Source organism: Clupea harengus, chromosome 26 (assembly GCF_900700415.2).
Source record: "Clupea harengus chromosome 26, Ch_v2.0.2, whole genome shotgun sequence".
NCBI lineage: Eukaryota > Metazoa > Chordata > Actinopteri > Clupeiformes > Clupeidae > Clupea > Clupea harengus.
The window spans coordinates 1,704,584-1,724,583 of record NC_045177.1 but is presented as its reverse complement, the minus strand read 5'-3'; the positions used below and the strand labels follow the sequence as shown (position 1 = coordinate 1,724,583).

General features: G+C 40.4%; 2 protein-coding genes across 2 annotated transcripts in view; both read left to right on the top strand.

The window, feature by feature from the left end:
- The first annotated feature begins 10,298 nt into the window (after positions 1 to 10,298).
- LOC105892870 (cytolytic toxin-alpha-like) lies at positions 10,299 to 18,117 on the top strand. Its single transcript, XM_031563440.1, has 3 exons — positions 10,299 to 10,308; positions 10,646 to 10,738; positions 16,694 to 18,117. Exons 1-3 carry the CDS (start codon positions 10,299 to 10,301, stop codon positions 18,115 to 18,117), a joined length of 1,527 nt encoding a protein of 508 aa, XP_031419300.1.
- Positions 18,118 to 19,873: 1,756 nt separating this feature from the next.
- The window catches only part of LOC105894685 (stonustoxin subunit beta-like), a 4,689-nt gene continuing 4,562 nt past the window's right edge, over positions 19,874 to 20,000 (top strand). Inside the window, exon 1 of the mRNA XM_031563439.1 lies at positions 19,874 to 19,984. Within this exon, the coding sequence (XP_031419299.1) occupies positions 19,874 to 19,984 (111 nt within the window). The remainder of the gene's footprint in view (positions 19,985 to 20,000) is intronic.

Here is a 20,000-nt window from a genome sequence, read left to right as displayed (position 1 = left end):
TAACCACACACACACATTACACCCATACTGGTATGAGACTTTAGGTCACACACACACACACACACACAGTCACAACATGGGCTGAGTTCGTGCTACACTTTACAATAATATCCTTATTAACTATATTCTCCACCTGATGGAACCTCTGTTTGTTATCACTTCCTGTCTGTGGAGCGGAGTTGGTGAGGTCTGATTGGTCCTGATCACAGTTGTGTCCTAAGTAGTCCTCATTCACAGCCTGATGTGAGCCCAACTGGCCCCCTGCCTTTGCTTCAGTGGCCATATCTCCCCCGTTAAGGCCATCAAGCTGCAGTTCAGATTGGAGACACAAGAGTGCAGCAGAGAGTCACACATCACTCTTTCTAGTCAGTCAGCTTTTTACACAAGCATACTCTAATGACACACACATATACACATACAAACACACACACACACAGTGAACATCACATTCCACCATCACAAACGAACAGAGGTCACAAGAATGATGAGCGATGAGAATTACAGTCATGTTCTAAATAACGCACATACACACACATACTTCTATTCTAAATAACTGACAAAAAAAACACAAACACAAACACACATTTGTATTCTAAATAATCAACAGAAAACACATCCACACAAACACACATTCATGTTCTAAATAATCGACAAAAAACACACACACACACAAACTCACAAACAAACACACACACACATATTTATATTCTAAATAACAGACTGAAAGCAAAGTAAACCCACCTCAGGCTCAATCATCCAGGTGGTTCTTCTAGCTAACTGTGTGTATCCAGTGTACAGGTAGGCAGAGTACACAGGGATCCTGTTGTGAGTGTCGTAGAGAGTGGCGTACCTGTAATCGTTCTTGTACCTCTGGCAGATCTGCTTGTACCTGTTCTGGTCGTGCAGTACAGTGGGAGTGACGGGGTTGTTATTGTTCATAAAGAAGTTGAAGAAGCCGTTGAAGAAGCCGTTATTCTGGTCCTTAATGAAGAACTGAGCACAAGGTGAAGCAAAGGAGTTAACAACCTCCCCCTCCACCAATGAGACGAGACCCAGCAGCACCAGCAGACCAATCAGCTTCATGATGAGGAGCAGTGTGTTCTCTCTCAGCTCAGAGGAGAGTGAGGAGAGCAGCAGAGTGCCAGTGCTTAAATACTCCACACCCACACACCCACACACGCACACGCGCGCGCACACACACGCACGCACACAAACGCACACACGCACGCACACTCACACACACACACACGCACACTCACACACACACACACACACACACACACACACACACACACACACATACATACATACACACACACACAAAGACACACACGCACAAAGACACACATGCACAAAGACACACACAGACACACACTCACACACACACACTCACACACATATGCACAAAGACACACAGGCACACACACACAGTCTTCCTGCTCCTCTGGAATGACTAAAAGAATGTGAACCTCTCTCGTGTCACCTCCTGGGTTAATGTTTAAAATGAGCTAGCATATCACCTCTAAACTCATGGATTAATGTTTAAAATGAGCTAGCATATCACCTCTAAACTCATGGGTTAATGTTTAAAATGAGCTAGCATATCACCTCAAAACTCCTCGGTTAAAGCCCTGGAACGGAGAAATGGAGCTCCCCTTAAGCTACATTAACGTTGTACTCACGCCCCCCTAGCTGGCGGCTCCAGAAATGTACATAGCGCAGTAATATCCCTACGGACCCTGGTATGGCAATGGCACAGAGGCCATTCTTCATATTAAACATCATTGTAGCGCCAAAAACATCTCTCCTATTGTGTTTATTAAGACTAGTCTCTCATATTGTGTCTATTAAGTCTTTGCCTCATTGTTGTTGTTACTCAAATTCATCAGTGGTTGGCGATGGTTCATTACAGTCTGTTTCAGCTGCATTATTGCTCTTTCTCCTCAGGGTACAGTGGTGTTATTGCCATTTCTCCTCAGGGTACAGTGGTGTTATTGCTATTTCTCCTCAGGGTACAGTGGTGTTATTGCCATTTCTCCTCGGGGTACAGTGGTGTTATTGCCATTTGGCTGGTCTGGAATGTTGACTGGAATGTCACAAAAGAATAAATTGTCCCTAATCTGCACATGCACTTGTCATTGAATATGCTGGGTAAGATACTGGGAACATGTCCAGGTGTAAGAAATGTCTCCATTAGCATGGCACGCACACAGAACCAGGAAACAAACTGAAATGGGAAATCCCCAGGTGTAAGGAATGTCTAAATTACCTTATCACATACACAGAAACAGATACTGGGAACGTGTCCAGGTGTAAGGAATGTCTCCATTAGCATATCACCTACACCGAACCAGGAAACAAACTGCTTGTCAACTGATGAACTTTACTCTCCTATTGTGTTTTTTTAAGTCTTTATTCTCCTATTGTGTTTTTTTAAGTATTTATTCTCCTATTGTGTTCATTAAGTTTAGTCTCTCCTTATTGTGTTCATTAAGTCTAGTCTCTCCTACTGTGTTTATTAGGTATTTGCATTTGTTGTTGTTATTCAATAGTGATTGGCAATGGTTCATTACAATCTGTTTCAGCTGCATTATTGCCCTTTCTCCTCAGGGTACAGTGGTGTTATTGCCATTTCTCCTCGGGGTACAGTGGTGTTATTGCCATTTCTCCTCAGGGTACAGTGGTGTTATTGCCATATCTCCTCAGGGTACAGTGGTGTTATTGCCATTTCTCCTCAGGGTAAAGTGGTGTTATTGCCATTTGGCTGGTCTGGAATGTTGACTGGAATGTCACAAAATAATAAATTGTCCCTAATCTGCACATGCACTTGTCATTGAATATGCTGGGTAAGATACTGGGAACATGTCCAGGTGTAAGGAATGTTTCCATTAGCATGGCACGCACACAGAACCAGGAAACAAACTGAAATGGGAAATCCCCAGGTGTAAGGAATGTCTAAATTACCTTATCACATACACCGAACCAGGAAACAAACTGCTTGTCAACTGATGAACTATACTCTCCTATTGTGTTTTTTTAAGTCTTTATTCTCCTATTGTGTTTATTAAGTATTTATTCTCCTATTGTGTTCATTAAGTATTTATTCTCCTATTGTGTTCATTAAGTATTTATTCTCCTATTGTGTTCATTAAGTATTTATTCTCCTATTGTGTTCATTAAGTTTAGTCTCTCCTTATTGTGTTCATTAAGTCTATTCTCTCCTACTGTGTTTATTAGGTATTTGCATTTGTTGTTGTTATTCAATAGTGGTTGGCGATGGTTCATTAAAGGAACTGGTTTCAGCTGCATTATTGCCCTTTCTCCTCAGGGTACATCACACCACTACACTGAACTAGGCTATAAGTAGACTGCATCACATCATGCTATCTGTGATGTACTCACAATATGAAATTGACTATATGACATTTAACCCTAACCCTAAATACCCCACTGTAACCCTAACTCTTACGTAACCCTACCACCTATTTTCCTTTAGTGGTTAAAGCAGAGATACACCTTGTGGCACCTTTAAATTCGGAGGATCTGTTCAAGATGTGCTCAACATAATTGTCACGGTGTCACATGTCATGGTGGAAACCGTGTTACACATACACACACACACAAACACACACTCACACACACACATACACACACACACACACACATACACACACTCACATACACACATACACATGCACACACACACACTCACACACATGGCTTTGGAATGCTTGCTATTCCAAATCACCCTCTGGTGTATGTGCTTAAGTGTCTGATCCGCCCTCTGGTGTCAGTATATAAGTATCTGAACTCCGCAGTAAAGTGAATCGTCTGACTTTAGCAAGAGAACAACTGCTACACGCGCAAACGCACACAAACAGACCTGACAAGGAACGAGTACCTGGTGAGTATTTTAAGGCAATGGTATGCAGGTTTGTACTGCTTTTAGAGTAGACTTATGCAGATTGATAGTTTTGTCCTTAAATGTAATTTCATGGTTTATGGTCATGCACAGCACGGACACATCAGGCATTCCTCATAGTAATTCTGTAGCGAGTTCGTCTTCCACGTCCAAGACTTCTCAGAAATATGAGGTACATTCCTATCTTCCACGTGTCGTAGAGACTGAATGAAACTTCTTTCATATTTCCCTGTTTTTTTTGCAGCTTTACATTGTAGAGGTACAGTATACAGTATTGCTGTTGTTGTTGTTCTTGTTGTTGTTACATGTTAAAAACATGTTCTAGACAACAATCTTTTTAATGTTGAATGATTAAAAGGGGTTATTAATTTCTGGTCATTCTTTAATGGAGGAGGGGGAAGGGGTGCAGAGGAAAAGAGAAGAGAGGATAAAATATGTTAACACACATTTACATGATTCATTCATGAATCCATGAAACACAAAAGAAGGTGTATACTGTACCATCGTCTTTTTAGATGTTGAGTAGTTTGTTAAAGTGCACCAGTCAGTCAGGGGCCAGTCTTTTCTGTTTTCAGTGGTGCAACAGTGTCAAGGGTTGAGTGAAGAACACTTGTGACACCATCTGTAAATAGGTCGATATGAGGTGGGGATATGTTTTAGCATGAACTCTATTGTGGTCTGCAGATCAACTCTACTATAGTCTTGTCAGATAAACTACACCTGCAGATCAACTCGGGGGGGGGGGAGTTCTAATTAGATATTGAAAAGAATTAGCTGATGGATAGTATTTTGTATTTGCATTTAGAACTATTAGACGGTCGATTTGTAAACCAATTTACATTTATAATCTGATCAATGGTGTGGTTGCAGTGATGAGTGGGCCTGTTCAAATGTTGGGAAAATACAGTCTTATCAGTGATTGAATTGTGACTGTAAATCTATAGTCTTATCATTATTGGATTGTTACTGTAAATCTATAGTCTTATCAGTGATTGGATGGATTTAGCGTCCTTTGTGTGCACTGGCCTAGAGGTCACCCAGGAGTAGGGTTGGGTACCGAGAACCGGTACCAATATGGAACCGGTTCCAATACAACCGGTACCTACCCGGACCGAAATGCAACGCAGATTTCGGTGCTTCGTTTCGGTGCCTGAGCCAATTGAAAACGGTCGCTAGGCAGATTCCGTGGGGCACATGTAAAACTGCCCCAGCTCCCAATGTAAACTTTTTCCTGTGTCGCTCACGCTCATTGGTGTTTTCATAGCAACAGTCTTATGACAGTGAAGAGCAGGCAGCATTTCACAGAGCAAGCACAAACAGAACTAGTCATCAACCTTTTAACAGAGAAAATACCGAAAGGTAAACGGTCAAAAGTGTTGCTGTATTTCGCAAAAAAGATTAAAACATCGCGACGTGCAGCAAATGCAACAAAACAATTGCGTGAAAAGAGGGGAGAGAAGGCAAGAGTCAATGGCAGATCAGCAACAGAAGACTGAAAAATAAACGGAGATGACAGCTAACCTTAACCTACGGTAGTCTCTTAATGGGGCAGTACACATTTTCTCGTACTCAGTGTGTTCAAGTAACAAAATTAACTATAAACAATATAGAAAAGATAGGTATAAACAAATCATAACATCATGAAATTTCATGAAATAAATGCAAACAAAATAATACATTTTTGACTCCAAAGGCAAATATGCTCATATTTTTGCAAAAGAAGTTTGAAGCTGGTTTTTGTATTTATTTATATTTATTTAAGTATACTATAAACTGTTGTTTACAGTTAATATAATGTTCATAGTTTGAAGTTAAAAAGTTTGAAGCTGTAGTTGGAAGCCAAGTGTGTTGTATGTATTTATATTCATAACATACTTTAAACAGTTCATATATTGTTCAATTTGAATAAAAAAAGCCTTTCTTTAAAGTCGTCAATCGTCGCTTTGTGCTTTAAAAAAAAAAGTATCGGTTCAGGCACCGTTTAGGCACCGGTATCGTTTTAAAAGTATCGGTTTAGCACCGGTATCGGAAAAACCCCAAACGATACCCATCCCTACCCAGGAGGCCTCCCTTATGGTGTGTAATGTATGTGTGTGTGTGTGTAAGGTCTTTTGTCTGTCTGTGTGTTTGTGTGTGTGGGAGGATTTGTAGGAAGTAGGTGGGGTGGGGTTCATACTCAGGTAAGGTAATAGAATAAAAGACTGGTAAAAAGTGCTGAAGTTGATAAATTAAGTGCTAAAAGGTTAAGTGCTAAAAACCACACGCTAAAAAGGTGAACAAAGGTATGAATAAGTGCTGAGTTCAAAGCAAACCAAACAGGCAAACAAACAACAAAATACATAAAACACTTTTTCTGCGCTTACCACATGCCTTGCAGTACAGGACGTGGAGGAGGAGAAGCAACACTTTACCTAGTGTAGGGGCCAGGGGGTGTTGGTGTTAGGGTTAGGGTTAGAGTTAGGGATGGGGTCAGATGTAGGTTGTGGTGGCAGGTCTGGGTCCGAGTTGGGGTTAAGGTTAGGGTTAGGTTACCCTAGATTAGGTTCAGTCTAAGGGCCAGGGGGTGTTGGGGTTGGGGTTGGGGTTGGGGTAGGGGTTAGGGTTAGGTTACCCTAGGTTAGGTTCAGTGTAGGGGCCAGGGGGTGTCACAAGAGTGTCTGGTTGGTGGTTTTCCAGTTTGGGTGTATAAGATTAAGAACGAGAACTTGAAATTATTTGATTTTAAATTCCAGTCTTGGGGAAATTTCCTACATTGGCAAGGTAACTTGTTGCTACTCCACCTTTACGGTCTGTACTAAGAGGCATATGGCATGACTTGGATGGGTAGACTCATTCAAGGCAAAATATCCATGTGGTTTAGTTTCAGTTAGAAAATTTCAATTTGGTTGTCTGTTATCAACTCATTAACGAGTGCAGCTTTCAACGTTAAAGACCTCATATTAATAAGACCCATTTTAGGTTTGTATTGGCAGGTTTTTCTGTCTATTAGTGTGACTTAGAGTAGTTTGCTGAAATGTTCTTGGTAAAAATACTGTTTGTATGTGATTAAGTCAGCACTTTAAGGTTTCAATTAGAGTCTCTACATTTACCATTAGTCAGCACTTTAATGTTTGATGTACAGAGGCCCAGAGTGGGTCTGCCATGTCTCCTCTGCCCAGCATGACTCAGTAGCTTCATAAGCAAGCAGCCACTAATGTGACGTAATGAAAAAGGGGAAGGATTACTGCCTTCTGTAGCCAAGTTCCAAGTTCCAAGTTCCAGTTCCAACATTACTCCATGTCAAAGACCATTGTTGGTGACACCACTACTCTATCCACCAGGTGGCTCATCATACAGGAGGGTTCCTGTCGATTGGGGTGAGCTCAGGTTCCTGCTCAGCAACAACTGTGACAACTGACACGGGACCAGTTTGGGCCTTCAGTGTCTCCCGGATCCGCTGCCTGCAACGCCTCTTCCTCTCTGCACTTCTGCCTGCTCCTCTCCAGTATGGAATTAAAGAGCAAAGGTGACTCATAAAAGGTTTATTAAATCATGTTGATCCATTAGAAAGAGTTATTCATTCTTCACTTTACTTTAAGACCATATTCGCAAAGTATTACAAACATATTTCTAAAAAGTATTCATAGCGCATCATAGCGACTGATATAAGTCTATATAACTCTCCATAAATAGACATAACTGCAATTATAAAGCATTCTGATGTTGAAGTATAAGCCCTACACAACTATTATTATGAAAGCACATTTGGACTTCCAGGCGAACATTCAAGATGGCGGCATAGACCGAAAAACTCTCCTGATAAAGTAAAAAAAAAAATGCTAAAACAAGATACTATTGTACATGCAAGAAATTAGAATGGCTAAAACCGACAAGAGACAGGAAAAATACATTGGATAATAAATCCAGCACGGAGAGAATGGAGCCTGCTAAAGAGCATCCTACCACTGCGAAAGCTATTCAAAACTTGAGTAAGAACATACAAGATAAGGGACAGCGAAGGCAGATTTTTTCTAGTGCAAGATAAAATAGAAGATCAAATGACCACCCTTCAGTTTACCTCGGAGTGATCCAAAACTTTTCAAGAAAGTTCTGGAGCTTATCAAGGTACAATAATCGGTGCAGGAGATTTTAACACAGTAATAAATAGATTGGATACTTCAAACAATAAAAGGATGATCACTTCAGACTAAAATTCTGAGAATAAGTCTGAAAGAGACCAGCTTACTGGACGTGTGGAGAGACCTGAGAGACCCAATGGAGAAAAAGTATACATATTTCTCTGCTCCCCACACTTGTACTTGAGAATAGATTTCTTCCTTATATATATACCACTCCTCAATCGGTGACTTTCAAAATAGCTGTTTAACCTCAGTGATCTCAAGTAAAGAACTAGTGAATGTGTTGTATGATAAAACCCCAGGAACAGATGGCCTACATGCTTAATAGTACAAAACATTTGGAGAGCATCTGATCCCAGTTCTCTTAAAATCATGTAACTGGACTCATGAGAAAAAGGTCGACCCCTCCTTCGTGGGACGATGCAATTATTTTTGTCACCCCAAAAGAGGAAAAGGATAAAATGTTATGTAGCTCCTACAGGCCAATCTCAAAACTTTATTCATCTTTTATATCCAAGAGATTAGATTATTTTATTCCGAACTGGTTGATACTGACAAAACAGGATTTATTAGGGGGCGCCAATTGCAGAAAATATCGCTCTCTCCATATAATACAAAATATTAGAGAAAGTAAAATGAATGCAGCGTTAATTGGTCTTGATGCAGAGAAAGCTTTTCAGTCAGTTGGGAATATCTGTTTTTGGTCCTGGTACGGTTTGGCTTCACTGAAAAATCTATTGATATTTTTTTAACTTTATATTCAGCCCCTAAAGCAAGAATTTAAATAAATGGACAGCTAACCAACCTCATCAGGGATGCCCTCATCCCCCAACCCTTTTTGCACTTTACATTGAACCCTTGAAACAAGCTATGAGATAAAATGATGATATCCATGGAATTGATGTAAACAGGAAGGAGCATAAAATAGCATTATATGCCAATGATATTTTTGTTATACGTACAGTATATTGCAAATCCAGATAGGTCTCTCCACACGCTTTTAGATCTCCTTGACACATTTGGCAACTTTTCAGACTATAAGCTTAACATACAAAAAATAGTAGTATTTAACTACAAACCATCAGAAGAACTTGGACGTCAAGGGGAGACAGTGACATCACTAACACATACATGTCGGAGGGGTTGTGGGGATGTGGCTGCAGATCACTACCACATTTTTGGGAGAATGTTTGGGAAACTACACAACACATTTTGGATCTGAAAATTCCAAGGTCATGTCTTTCACTTAATTTGGGTGATATGCCAGAAGATCTGACAAGAAATGATTGATACCTGTTGCACATAAATGGTTACAGACCGACCTACCAACTGTGGATAGTAGAATAAATATTGTTAAGGGAATCAATGAGACGGAGAGACTAACCCTGTCTATTGTGACTGAGAAGCGACTTGTTTATCGGAAGATGAACAAAATGGATTCTGTATGTGTTTAAGTAGGTTTGTGATTGATGGTTGATATTGATATAATTTACCATTTCATTTTTCTTCCTGCTGCTCTATATTGTGTAAAATGTAACCTATGAATGCTGTAAAACATATCACATTAATATGATGGACAAAATAGATGCTGTTGTGCCGACACTTAACTTTTACTTGTATGGTTGTTCGATGCCATTGTTTTTGAGAAAAATACTTAATAAAATCCAAGTAATATCAAAGGAAAGCGCATTTGCTGAAAAAAAACATTGAACATGTGGCAAATATGTCCTCAATGCCTGTATTAAGAGGTAAAATATGCTATATTATACATTCCGATACTTCTAGCTCTGTAATAGACTTGTATCAATCATTATGAGGCGTTATGAAGTCTTTATAACCCTTTATGAATGTGTTTATAATGTTATGAAGTCTTTATAACCCTTTATGCATGTGTTTATAATGTTATGAAGTCTTTATAACCCTTTATGCATGTGTTTATAATGTTATGAACACTTTATAACCCTTTGTGAATGTGATTATAATGTTAGGTGAATACAGGATTTAGGTACAGGGTTAGGGTTACATGTTTACATTACATTTACATTTAGTCATTTAGCAGATGCTTTTGTCCAAAGCGACGTACAATGGAGATGTTAATTAGCAAAAGTTATGAATTCATATCCAATCACCAATAAGAGTTAATCTTTCCAGTTGAGTACTGAGTAATAGTCATTCATGTTGATTCAGCAGTTGACTCAGCATTTGTTCGTGTTAAATCAGCAGTCGGAGCCATTCATAAGGATTCAGCAATCGGAGACATGCATTCATGTAAGTTCAGTGGGAGTCATTAATTTATGTTTATTCAACAGTAAGAGTCATTCATTCATGTTGATTCAACAGTAAGAGTCATCCATGTTGATTCAGCAGTAGGAGTAATTAATTCATGTTGATTCAGCAGTAAGAGTCATCCATGTTGATTCAGCAGTAGGAGTAATTAATTCATGTTGATTCAGCAGTAAGAGTCATCCATGTTGATTCAGCAGTAGGAGTCATTCATTCATGTTGATTCAGCAGTAGGAGTCATCCATGTTGAAATATTCATTCAGGCTGATTCAGCAGAAGTGGGTTTTTCATTGATATCTAAATGGTTTGTTTTCTGTTCCAGCTCTAACAGAATCAGTTCTGGAGACCAACGCCCTTGGCAGACCCTTCTATCTGGGTACACTCTATGATGCCCGGAATGACCGATTAATACCAGGTACTCGCCACAAGTCTCATAATCCTGTAATGATATTGCAATATTTTTTATTAGATAGTAAAACCAAAATCTACAACAACACACCAAAAGCAACTCCTCTAGCCAACAGCTCCTAATTCGTGCTGCTGAGACACAACGTTTTAAAATGGTTACACACACAGTCACACACTCACACACACACACTCACACACACACACATGAAATGGTTACGCTTTGTAGCGGAGCATAATAACATGAACAATAATTATAAAATAGGGGGATGTTGAGTTGGAATGAAACCCAAAAGGACTATATGCTGGTGTACTTGAAATAGGTGACAATCGCCACAGGTTTGTCCGGTCAGAACAATAACGGATGCCAATGTTCCAATGAGGTCTGATTTATTGCACACACACACGAAGTGAAGACATGAAGTGGTTGATGAATGATGCCCGTGAATATAATTATCCCGTGTAAAGGGACTTATATCCACATTTGAATCCGTGAACTGACTGATATAATCCGTGTTTGAACCGTGGAAATAATATATAACAAATATATACAAATATTAACAAGTATATAAACAACAAGAATGAATATAGTATAGCCTACATGATGAATATTACGGCTATAAATGCGGATATGTCCCTTTAATACCGTGCCGCGTAACGGTGGACATTCCAGTATCTCCGTTACCAACGGTAAATCTTTAAAGTAGCATAAATGAGATCTGACAGTGAATGCTTCCTACACAAATAAACGTACATATATGATCTACACTGACACGAAACAGACTTGCGACTAAACACACATATGACAACAGAACACTCACAATCTTATCGACGCACGGCAATGATGAAAGTGAATGTCTCTGATAATGATGTTGAACAGTCCACCGAACTCCTTGATGATGACTTTCTCCAGCTTCTTCTGACCCACAACTGGCCAGTGGTGGCCCAAGCTTATATAGGCCAGAGGGGGGGATGAGAGGGCATGTTCAGACCTGCTTTGGAAACCCAGCATGGGGTGACCATCTGGCCAGTGAATTTCCACTGTGCACGAGCCCCACGGACTCCTGGGATCAACTGATAGGCTGACCTCTGCCTGGACCCCAGGTCCCGTGAGTGGCCTGCACAGCGGGGGTGCACAGCTGGAGGCAACTGGTGAGACAGCCCTTTTTAACAATAATAATAACTATAAAAAAAGAAACATTTTGACAAATACATTAGAATGACAGATACGTTCAAAAGAGTTGAATAAGAGGTGAATCTTTAAACACTTTGGGATGCTTTTTGATAAGGTAGGTAGGTAAGTCATTCCTCCACTCCACCTCCTACCTTTTTGAACATTGACTTATTTAATATTTTAACAGCAGAGTATACTTCACCAATCAAAGCTTTATGGAAGAGAGCCACTGTTGAAAAAAACTCATATCAAATATCGACTAGAGTTTGCCAAAAGGCATGTGGGAGACTCCATGGTCAAGTGGAAGAAGGTTCTGTGGTCTGATGAGACCAAAGTGGACTTTTCTTTTCAACAGTGGCTCTCTTCCATAAAGCTTTGATTGGTTAAGAACCCGGGGAAAAGTTGTTGTATGTTGTCTCTCCCATCTCAGCTGCTGAAGCTTGTAACTCCTTCAGAGTAGTCATAGGTGTCTTGGTGGCCTCTCTCACTAGTCTCCTTCTTGCACGGTCACTCAGTTTGTGAGGACGGCCTGCTCTAGGCAGATTTACACATGTGCCATATTCCTTCCATTTCTTGATGAAGGATTTAACAGAATTCCAGGGGATGTTTAGTGCCTTTGACATTTTTTTGTATCCTTCCCCTGACTTATACTTTTCAATAACCTCTTCTCTGAGTTGCTTGGAGTGATCTTTGGTCTTCATGGTGTAACGGTAACCAGGAATACTGATTACTGAATACTGACCAGTGAATGGACCTTCCAGACACAGGTGTCGTTATACTACAATCACTTGAGCCATATTCACTGCACACTGATCCCCATTTCACTAATTGTGAGACTTTTAGCAGCAATTGGCTGGACCTCTGTTGAATTATGTCAGTTATTTTAAAGGGGGTGAATACTTATGGAATCACTTATTTTTCATTACATATTTGTATTTAATTGACAAAACTGTTGTTAAGGGTAGAGTAGATGAGCGGTTGAGCTTGATAGAATAACTCTCAGGATGACTTGGAGATATGGTTTGGTATGATTGGAAATTTTATTTTTCCAAAAAGAAGGCCCGAAAGGGCAAACATAATAATACTAATATTTATATAAAACAAAAGAGCGAAAAACAAATACTTTGCAATCAGACAAATAATTGGGCATAATAGCATCATTTGGCATAATAGCCAAAACAATTAATTGTAATAAGACAACTTTACCACGTTTGCTAGTTTGGACACAATTATCTAGAGAGCTCTAAGACTTACGTCTCTTTATTAGAAGTTCTCTCAACAGAATGAATAGACAGGCTTAAATCGGGCCTAAGCATGCCCCTACAATTGGCACAAACCAAAATGTCACAATACACAGGGGTGTCTCAGGTACTTGAAACCACAAAGCTTTAACAGCTAACAAACTCTATTCCATATGGCTGGAAAAATGCACAATAATATAAATATCCCATTTGCTACATGACGGCATAACCAACATCTCATAAAACAGCCTAAATAATATAAACCAAATTCTGGTTCACTTCCGGTTAACCCGGAAGTCAAACGTCTTTTTAAAGCAGCGTTTATGCGCTGAACATTTTCAACATAATCAAACACTGAACAATGGTAAGAATGTCATGCGTACCGTCACAACTGTGTAGAAACGACTTTTTTGTAAAAAGATTTGTCAAAAAAGCCAACCTATATTTACCATGATTGATTTATAAAAGCAATAAAAGGGTAAAACATCCAAGGGGGTGAATACTTATGCAAGGCACTGTAATTGTGTATGCTTGCCTATAATGGCTTAAAGTCTTATAAAAGGGCTATCTTGTTGGTGAGGTAGCCAAGGCAATGGAAGAAATACAATTTCTTATACAGCGGTGGTGAGAAATACTATTTTCTGATTGGCTGGCTAGTGTCCCCATATTAAGTAGAACATGTAAAAAAAAGTTCACTGTTTTATATCAATGCTCTGGTAACGTTGAATGGTAACTATAACAACCATGTACACCTCACCGACATACATACATAAATCACAAATATATACATAGGGAGAACAAAAGTGTTTACTGATACAGTAATGGGTCTGACCCTATGATACAGAATACAATGATACAGAATACAATGGTTGTGATTGTCGGTTGTTCAGGAGGAAAGTGTTCTTTTGCTGCTGGTGTGGATAGTGCAAACAAATATAATGGTCTTGTGCTTGTGTGGATGGATAGTGCAAGATAGTGTTCTTGTGCTTCTCTGTGTGTGTGTGTGTTTCTGAAAGTGCAAAGAGCAAAGTGATAGTGCAGAATATATAAGTGAGTAATATATGAGATGAGCAGGGGAGGGCAGACTCATGCAGAGATTTCCATCTCCCTCCCCTTCCCCTTCTGAGTGGCGTTAAAAAGCTGAATGGCCCTGGGGAAAAAGGACTTGTCCGATGAGCATGACAGTGACAGGAGTCTCCTCTGTCCATTGAGAGTTCTGTGAAGTGGGTGGTGAGCATTGTCCAAGATGATCAGCAACCTACTCAGGGTCCTTCTCTCCGCCACTGTTGTGAGGCAGTCCAGTTCGGTGCCAACAACAGCTCCCGCCTTCCTCACCAGCCTGTCCAGTTGACCTGCATCCCTCTTCTTTATGCTGCCTCCCCAGCACACCACAGCATAAAAAAGGACACTGGTAACAACAGACTGGTAGAACATGCGAAGGAGTTTGTTGCAGACATTGAAGGATCTCAACCTCCTCAGGAAGTAGAGCCGACTCTGACCCTTCTTGTAGATTGTCTCGGTCCTCGGTCAGTCTCGCGGAAGGAATGGTGTTGGTTGCCTCAAACCTTGCGTAAAAAGTGTTGAGGTCATCAGGTAGAGAGGCGGCAGGCTGATCATCACTGCTATTTCTCCCTTTATAGCCTGTGATGTGTCGCAGGCCATCCCACATGCGTCGGGGGTCAGAGCTGAGGTAGGTGGACTCCAGCTTGTCCCTGTAATCTCTTTTTCCATCTCTGATGGCCCTCTGTAGGTAACATCTGGACTTCCTCAAAGCCTTCGGGTCACCAGAGTTATAGGCAGAGGACCGTGCTCTGAGCTTAGCACGAACATTACCATTTACCCAGGGCTTTTGGTTTGGTAAAGTCCTAACACTGACCCTAGGGACGACATCATCAATGCATTTAGAGATAGACTAGTAAAATAATCTTAAAATCTATTATGAAATTAACAGGCAACCAGTGCAATGATTTTAAGACTGGTGTGATGTGCACCCTCCGTCTTGTTTTGGTGAGGACTGGTGCTGCAGCATTTTGTATTATTTGTAATTTACTTTTTTGCTTTCTTTGGTAGACCAGACAAGATAGAGTTACAGTATTCCAGCTCGCTAGTGATAAAAGCGTGCATCAGTCTTTCAGCCTGAAAGTGAAACGGTTGCACCTTAGCACTGTTTCTTAAGTGATAAAAAGATGTTTTAATTATATTTTTCACATGGGTTTTTTTAGGTGAAAATCCACTCAAGTTAGCTCAGGACTCCGGAGTTGTAGATCAGTATATTTATTCAGTAACAATCGTAATCGGGCACACTCACAGCACAAGGATGAAAGTGAAGCAATCACGTCGCACAGGGTTTATATACTTAAGATTTATCTAATTCTGACGCCATAAATGTTTCTAATGTCGGCAAGAATAGCCGTCCAATCTCGTCCAAAAGTCTTTTTGTGTCATCACAACTGTGCTTTCTGCAAGGATGTCAGTGTTACGCAGGGTCGAACAAGAACAGTTCGACCCATCTTATCACCTCTGAGCTCACCTAAACATGGACAAAATGTTCCTTCTCTCATGCATATGCTCTAACCCATATGCAGACTAAGTGGTGTCAGCACCTAATAATATAAGTTACACACACAGAAACACAGAAAAGCCATCTTCCTGCTTACATAAGCACATGGTTCATACAAGGTAATTATTAATACAAGGCACTTGATTAATACATTCTTAAGTCATGAACAGTGTTTCGAAATTAATTGTATCAGTTTTCAAAATTAAGATCTGAGTCAAATATGACATCAGCTTTTTCACCAATGACTAATAACTCAGTTATCTTGGTTGAGCTGGAGAAAGTTCTGTGACATCCATACATTTATATTAGCAATGCAATTTACCAAGCAATCAATTGAGCTGCAATTGTTGGGTTTTACAGAAATATAGAACTTGGTGTCATCTGCATAGTTATGATAATTGATGTTGTGCCTCCTAATGACATTACCAAAGGGTTACATGTATTGATCCTTCAGGGACCCCACAGGTGTACTGTATTACTGTATTAGTGCCATGGCCATGCCAGTGTCAGTACTGTATTAGTGCCATGGCCATGCCAGTGTCGGTACTGTAGTACTGTATTAGTGCCATGGCCATGCCAGTGTCTGTACTGTATTAGTGCCATGGCCATGCCAGTGTCAGTACTGTATCAGTGCCATGGCCATGCCAGTGTCTGTACTGTATTACTGTATTAGTGCCATGGCCATGCCAGTGTCAGTACTGTATTAGTGCCATGGCCATGCCAGTGTTGGTACTGTATTACTGCCATGGCCATGCCAGTGTCTGTACTGTATTACTGTATTAGTGCCATGGCCATGCCAGTGTCAGTACTGTATTAGTGCCATGGCCATGCCAGTGTCTGTACTGTATTACTGTATCAGTGCCATGGCCATGCCAGTGTCTGTACTGTATTACTGTATTAGTGCCATGGTCATGCCAGTGTCAGTACTGTATTAGTGCCATGGCCATGCCAGTGTTGGTAATGCCACTGGTCTCCTACCTCTCATTTCAGGAATCAGCTGGAAGAAGGAGGACATAGAGAGCAAAACACGTGTCCGTCCACAGCCCTTCACAAGACTTCAGGTGGCAGCATCTGAGTCCCGTAGTGCAAAGACCAGTCTGTTGGATGTGAGCGCCTCATTGAAGGCCAGCTTCTTCTGTGGGCTGGTGGAGGTGGGAGGTTCTGCCCATTATCTCAACGAGAAGACCTCCTCCAGTCGTCAGTGCAGTGTCACCCTGAGCTACCAGGATACCACTGAGTTTAAAGAGCTCATGATATCAGAACTAAAGACTCTATATCCTGAGGTCTCTAAAAAGACAGATGCCACACATGTTGTGAGTGGGGTGCTCTTTGGGGCTAATGCACACATGGAATTCCAAGAAATGGCCAGCGATGATTCAAATAAGCAAAACATCCAGGGAAACCTACATGTGATGATCAAAAAGATCCCATCAATTGAGATCAGTGGGGATGGAAGCCTAAACATGGATGAAGATGACAAGAAGAATGTGCAGAACTTCAGCTGCAAGTTATATGGTGACATTTTACTGAAAAAGCTCCCTTCTACATACGAGGAGGCTGTGACGGTGTACAAAAATCTGCCCAGTATGTGGGATAAAGGAGAGAAGGGTGTGCCTGTGAAGGTCTGGTTGTATCCACTGAGCAAGCTTACTAACACTGAGTCCAAGCTGAAGAGATTGATCTCAGAGACACTGGTGTCAGCAGTGGAGGAGGCGATGGATGAATTCCACCAGGCAGAGAAGAGAACCAACGACCTGCTGAGGAGTAGCACAGAGATCAAGGCTGTAGACATCGTCCACCAACTGGAGACATTCCAAAGCAGTCTGAGGGTTTTCACCACTGAGTTCCTATCGAAAATGACATACCTGATCCCAGCCATCAGAGGAGGTGACCTGGATGAAACGGCCCTGAGAGACCTCCTGAAGTCCCAGGATGCATCTGGCTTCAGTGGGAAAGAAATGGAGCAGTGGCTGGATGGAAAGGAGACTGAGATCAACGTGGTCACAATGAACATAAACAAACTACCAAATAACAAGATTAAACCTCCAGGCCCTGAGCTTGACTCTTTCCTCATGGACCCAGATGTAACAGATGCTGTTGTGTTCAGCTTCACCTCTCTGAGTAATGAGGAGCCGTACCTGAAAAAAATTTCAAAGGCAGTTGAGAACTTCAAGAGTGGTTACAACATCAGCACACCTGAGCAAGACCGGAGAGAGGAGGTTCCCTGGTACAAGAGACCAGATGTCTGGGACACCCTGCACCTCTCACGCAGTGTCTTTAACGATGTACCCTTGCAGAACAAAGTGATCAGTTTCATTTCAGACCCAGCGCACCCAGGAGCTTCAGTCCGCAGTTATCACAAAGGATCTCTGAAGGATGAAAATTTGGCAAAGCCACAACTATGTAAGTTTTAGTCATAATACTCTTTATTACGTTGCTAACGTGTTTGTGTATCAGTGTGTGTGTGTGACTGTCAGTGTAGTGTATATGTTTATGCCGTATCATTGTAATGTTTGTGAAATGTGTGTGTGTGTGTGCCAGTGTAAGGTATATGCCTGTATGTGTGTGTCTGTATGTGTGCGCGCGCGCGCGTGTGTGTGTGTGTGTGTGTATGTGTGTGTGTGTGTGCATGTGTGTGTGTCTGTTTGTGTGTGTGTTTGCAGGTGCGTATGCATGTGTGCGTGTGTGTGTGTGTGTATGTGTGTGTGTGTGTGTGAGCCACCAAAGAGAGAGAGAGAGAGAGAGAGAGAGAGAGATCATGTGACCTATAAAGGACACAAATTGAATACCATACTTCGGTAACACTTTAGAATAACCCTCCTTAATAAACCGTTTATGAAGCATTTGTTGATAGTCTGTTAATCATTTACAAATCATTCTCCCAACATTCACAAACGTTAGTAAGGTATTAATAAATGCGTAGTAATGTATTTATGAACATGTTTTCTAATGATCTATAAGATTTGTTAATAAGGACATTAGTAAGCGATTTATAAATGAGTATTAATGTATTTCTGAACATGTTTCAAATGATTTTCTAATGATCTAAAAGATAATTTATAAGGGCATTAGTAAGCTATTTGTAAACGAGTAGTCATGTTTGTATGAACATGTTTCAAATAATTTTTTAATGATCTAAAAGATCGTTAATAAGGACATTAGTAAGCTATTTGTAAACGAGTAGTCATGTTTTGTATAAACATGTTTCAAATGATTTTCTAATGATTTATAAGATCATTAATAAGGTATATGATAATGGTCTGCTCACCATTTATGGGTTTACAAATTATTAATCAACCAGGTTTCAATGAGTTACTAATGATTTGTAAGATCATTTTTAAGGTATGTGATAATGGTCTGCTCACCATTTATGGGTCATTATGAATAACCTTTGTCATGCATAAGCTATTGTCTAATTCATGAGTGAAATAATATATGTTAGCACATGTAACACCTCAGTTTATGCTTAATATAGGTTTTTAGAAATCATTTATTAATCATTAGTAAAGTGTTTTGCATGGGTTGATATAAAGCGGGCACTATCTATACTTTATAAGCATTTACAAATGGCCCGTAACTGAGGAACACACTATAGAAACCATTTACTAATCATTAGTAAAGTGTTTTGCATGGGTTATTATAAAGTGGGACACTATCTATACTTTATAAGCATTTATAAATGTTCCGTAACTGAGGAACATACTATAGAAACCATTTACTAATCATTAGTAAAGTGTTTTGCATGGGTTAATATAAAGTGGGACACTATCTATACTTTATAAGCATTTATAAATGGCCTGTTACTGAGGGACATACCATTAGTAGACACTTCTGCAGCAACTGATGTAAAGTGTGACTACATACATGCTCCGTCAAAGTTTCCAAAAATGACCTCAGACGTTAAGTTGTTAAACAAATGAATGGCAAAAGCACACAACACAGCATCGAGGAAGTAAAGTGAAATTGGAAAACATTTATTTGAAAAAAACTACACTAACAATAAATGCACATTTAACCATGCATTCTACTCTCTAACAAGAACAACAACAAAAATGCAACAATGCAAATACAACAAAGGTGATCAGCCAGTCACTGGAGCACCTCTCTCTGAGCTCTGAAAAGGTTTCTGGGGCAGCAATGCAAAGTTCTGCCATTGGGGCATTGACGGCAATGGTGTTGCGGTCAACACCGACAGCTCTGAAAGCTGCCCCCATGGTCCTTCCTTTCCGGCAGATCTTCAACACCTTCCTGTATCGGGCCACCACCTCCTCAGGATCTCGAGTGTCCCACTTTATAT

What these genes read in the sequence shown, in the direction of transcription:
- LOC105892870 (XM_031563440.1), top strand. An exon ending in GAATGACCGATTAATACCAG is followed by an intron (nt 10,739 to 16,693) that starts GTACTCGCCACA and finishes CTCTCATTTCAG; the next exon opens with GAATCAGCTGGAAGAAGGAG.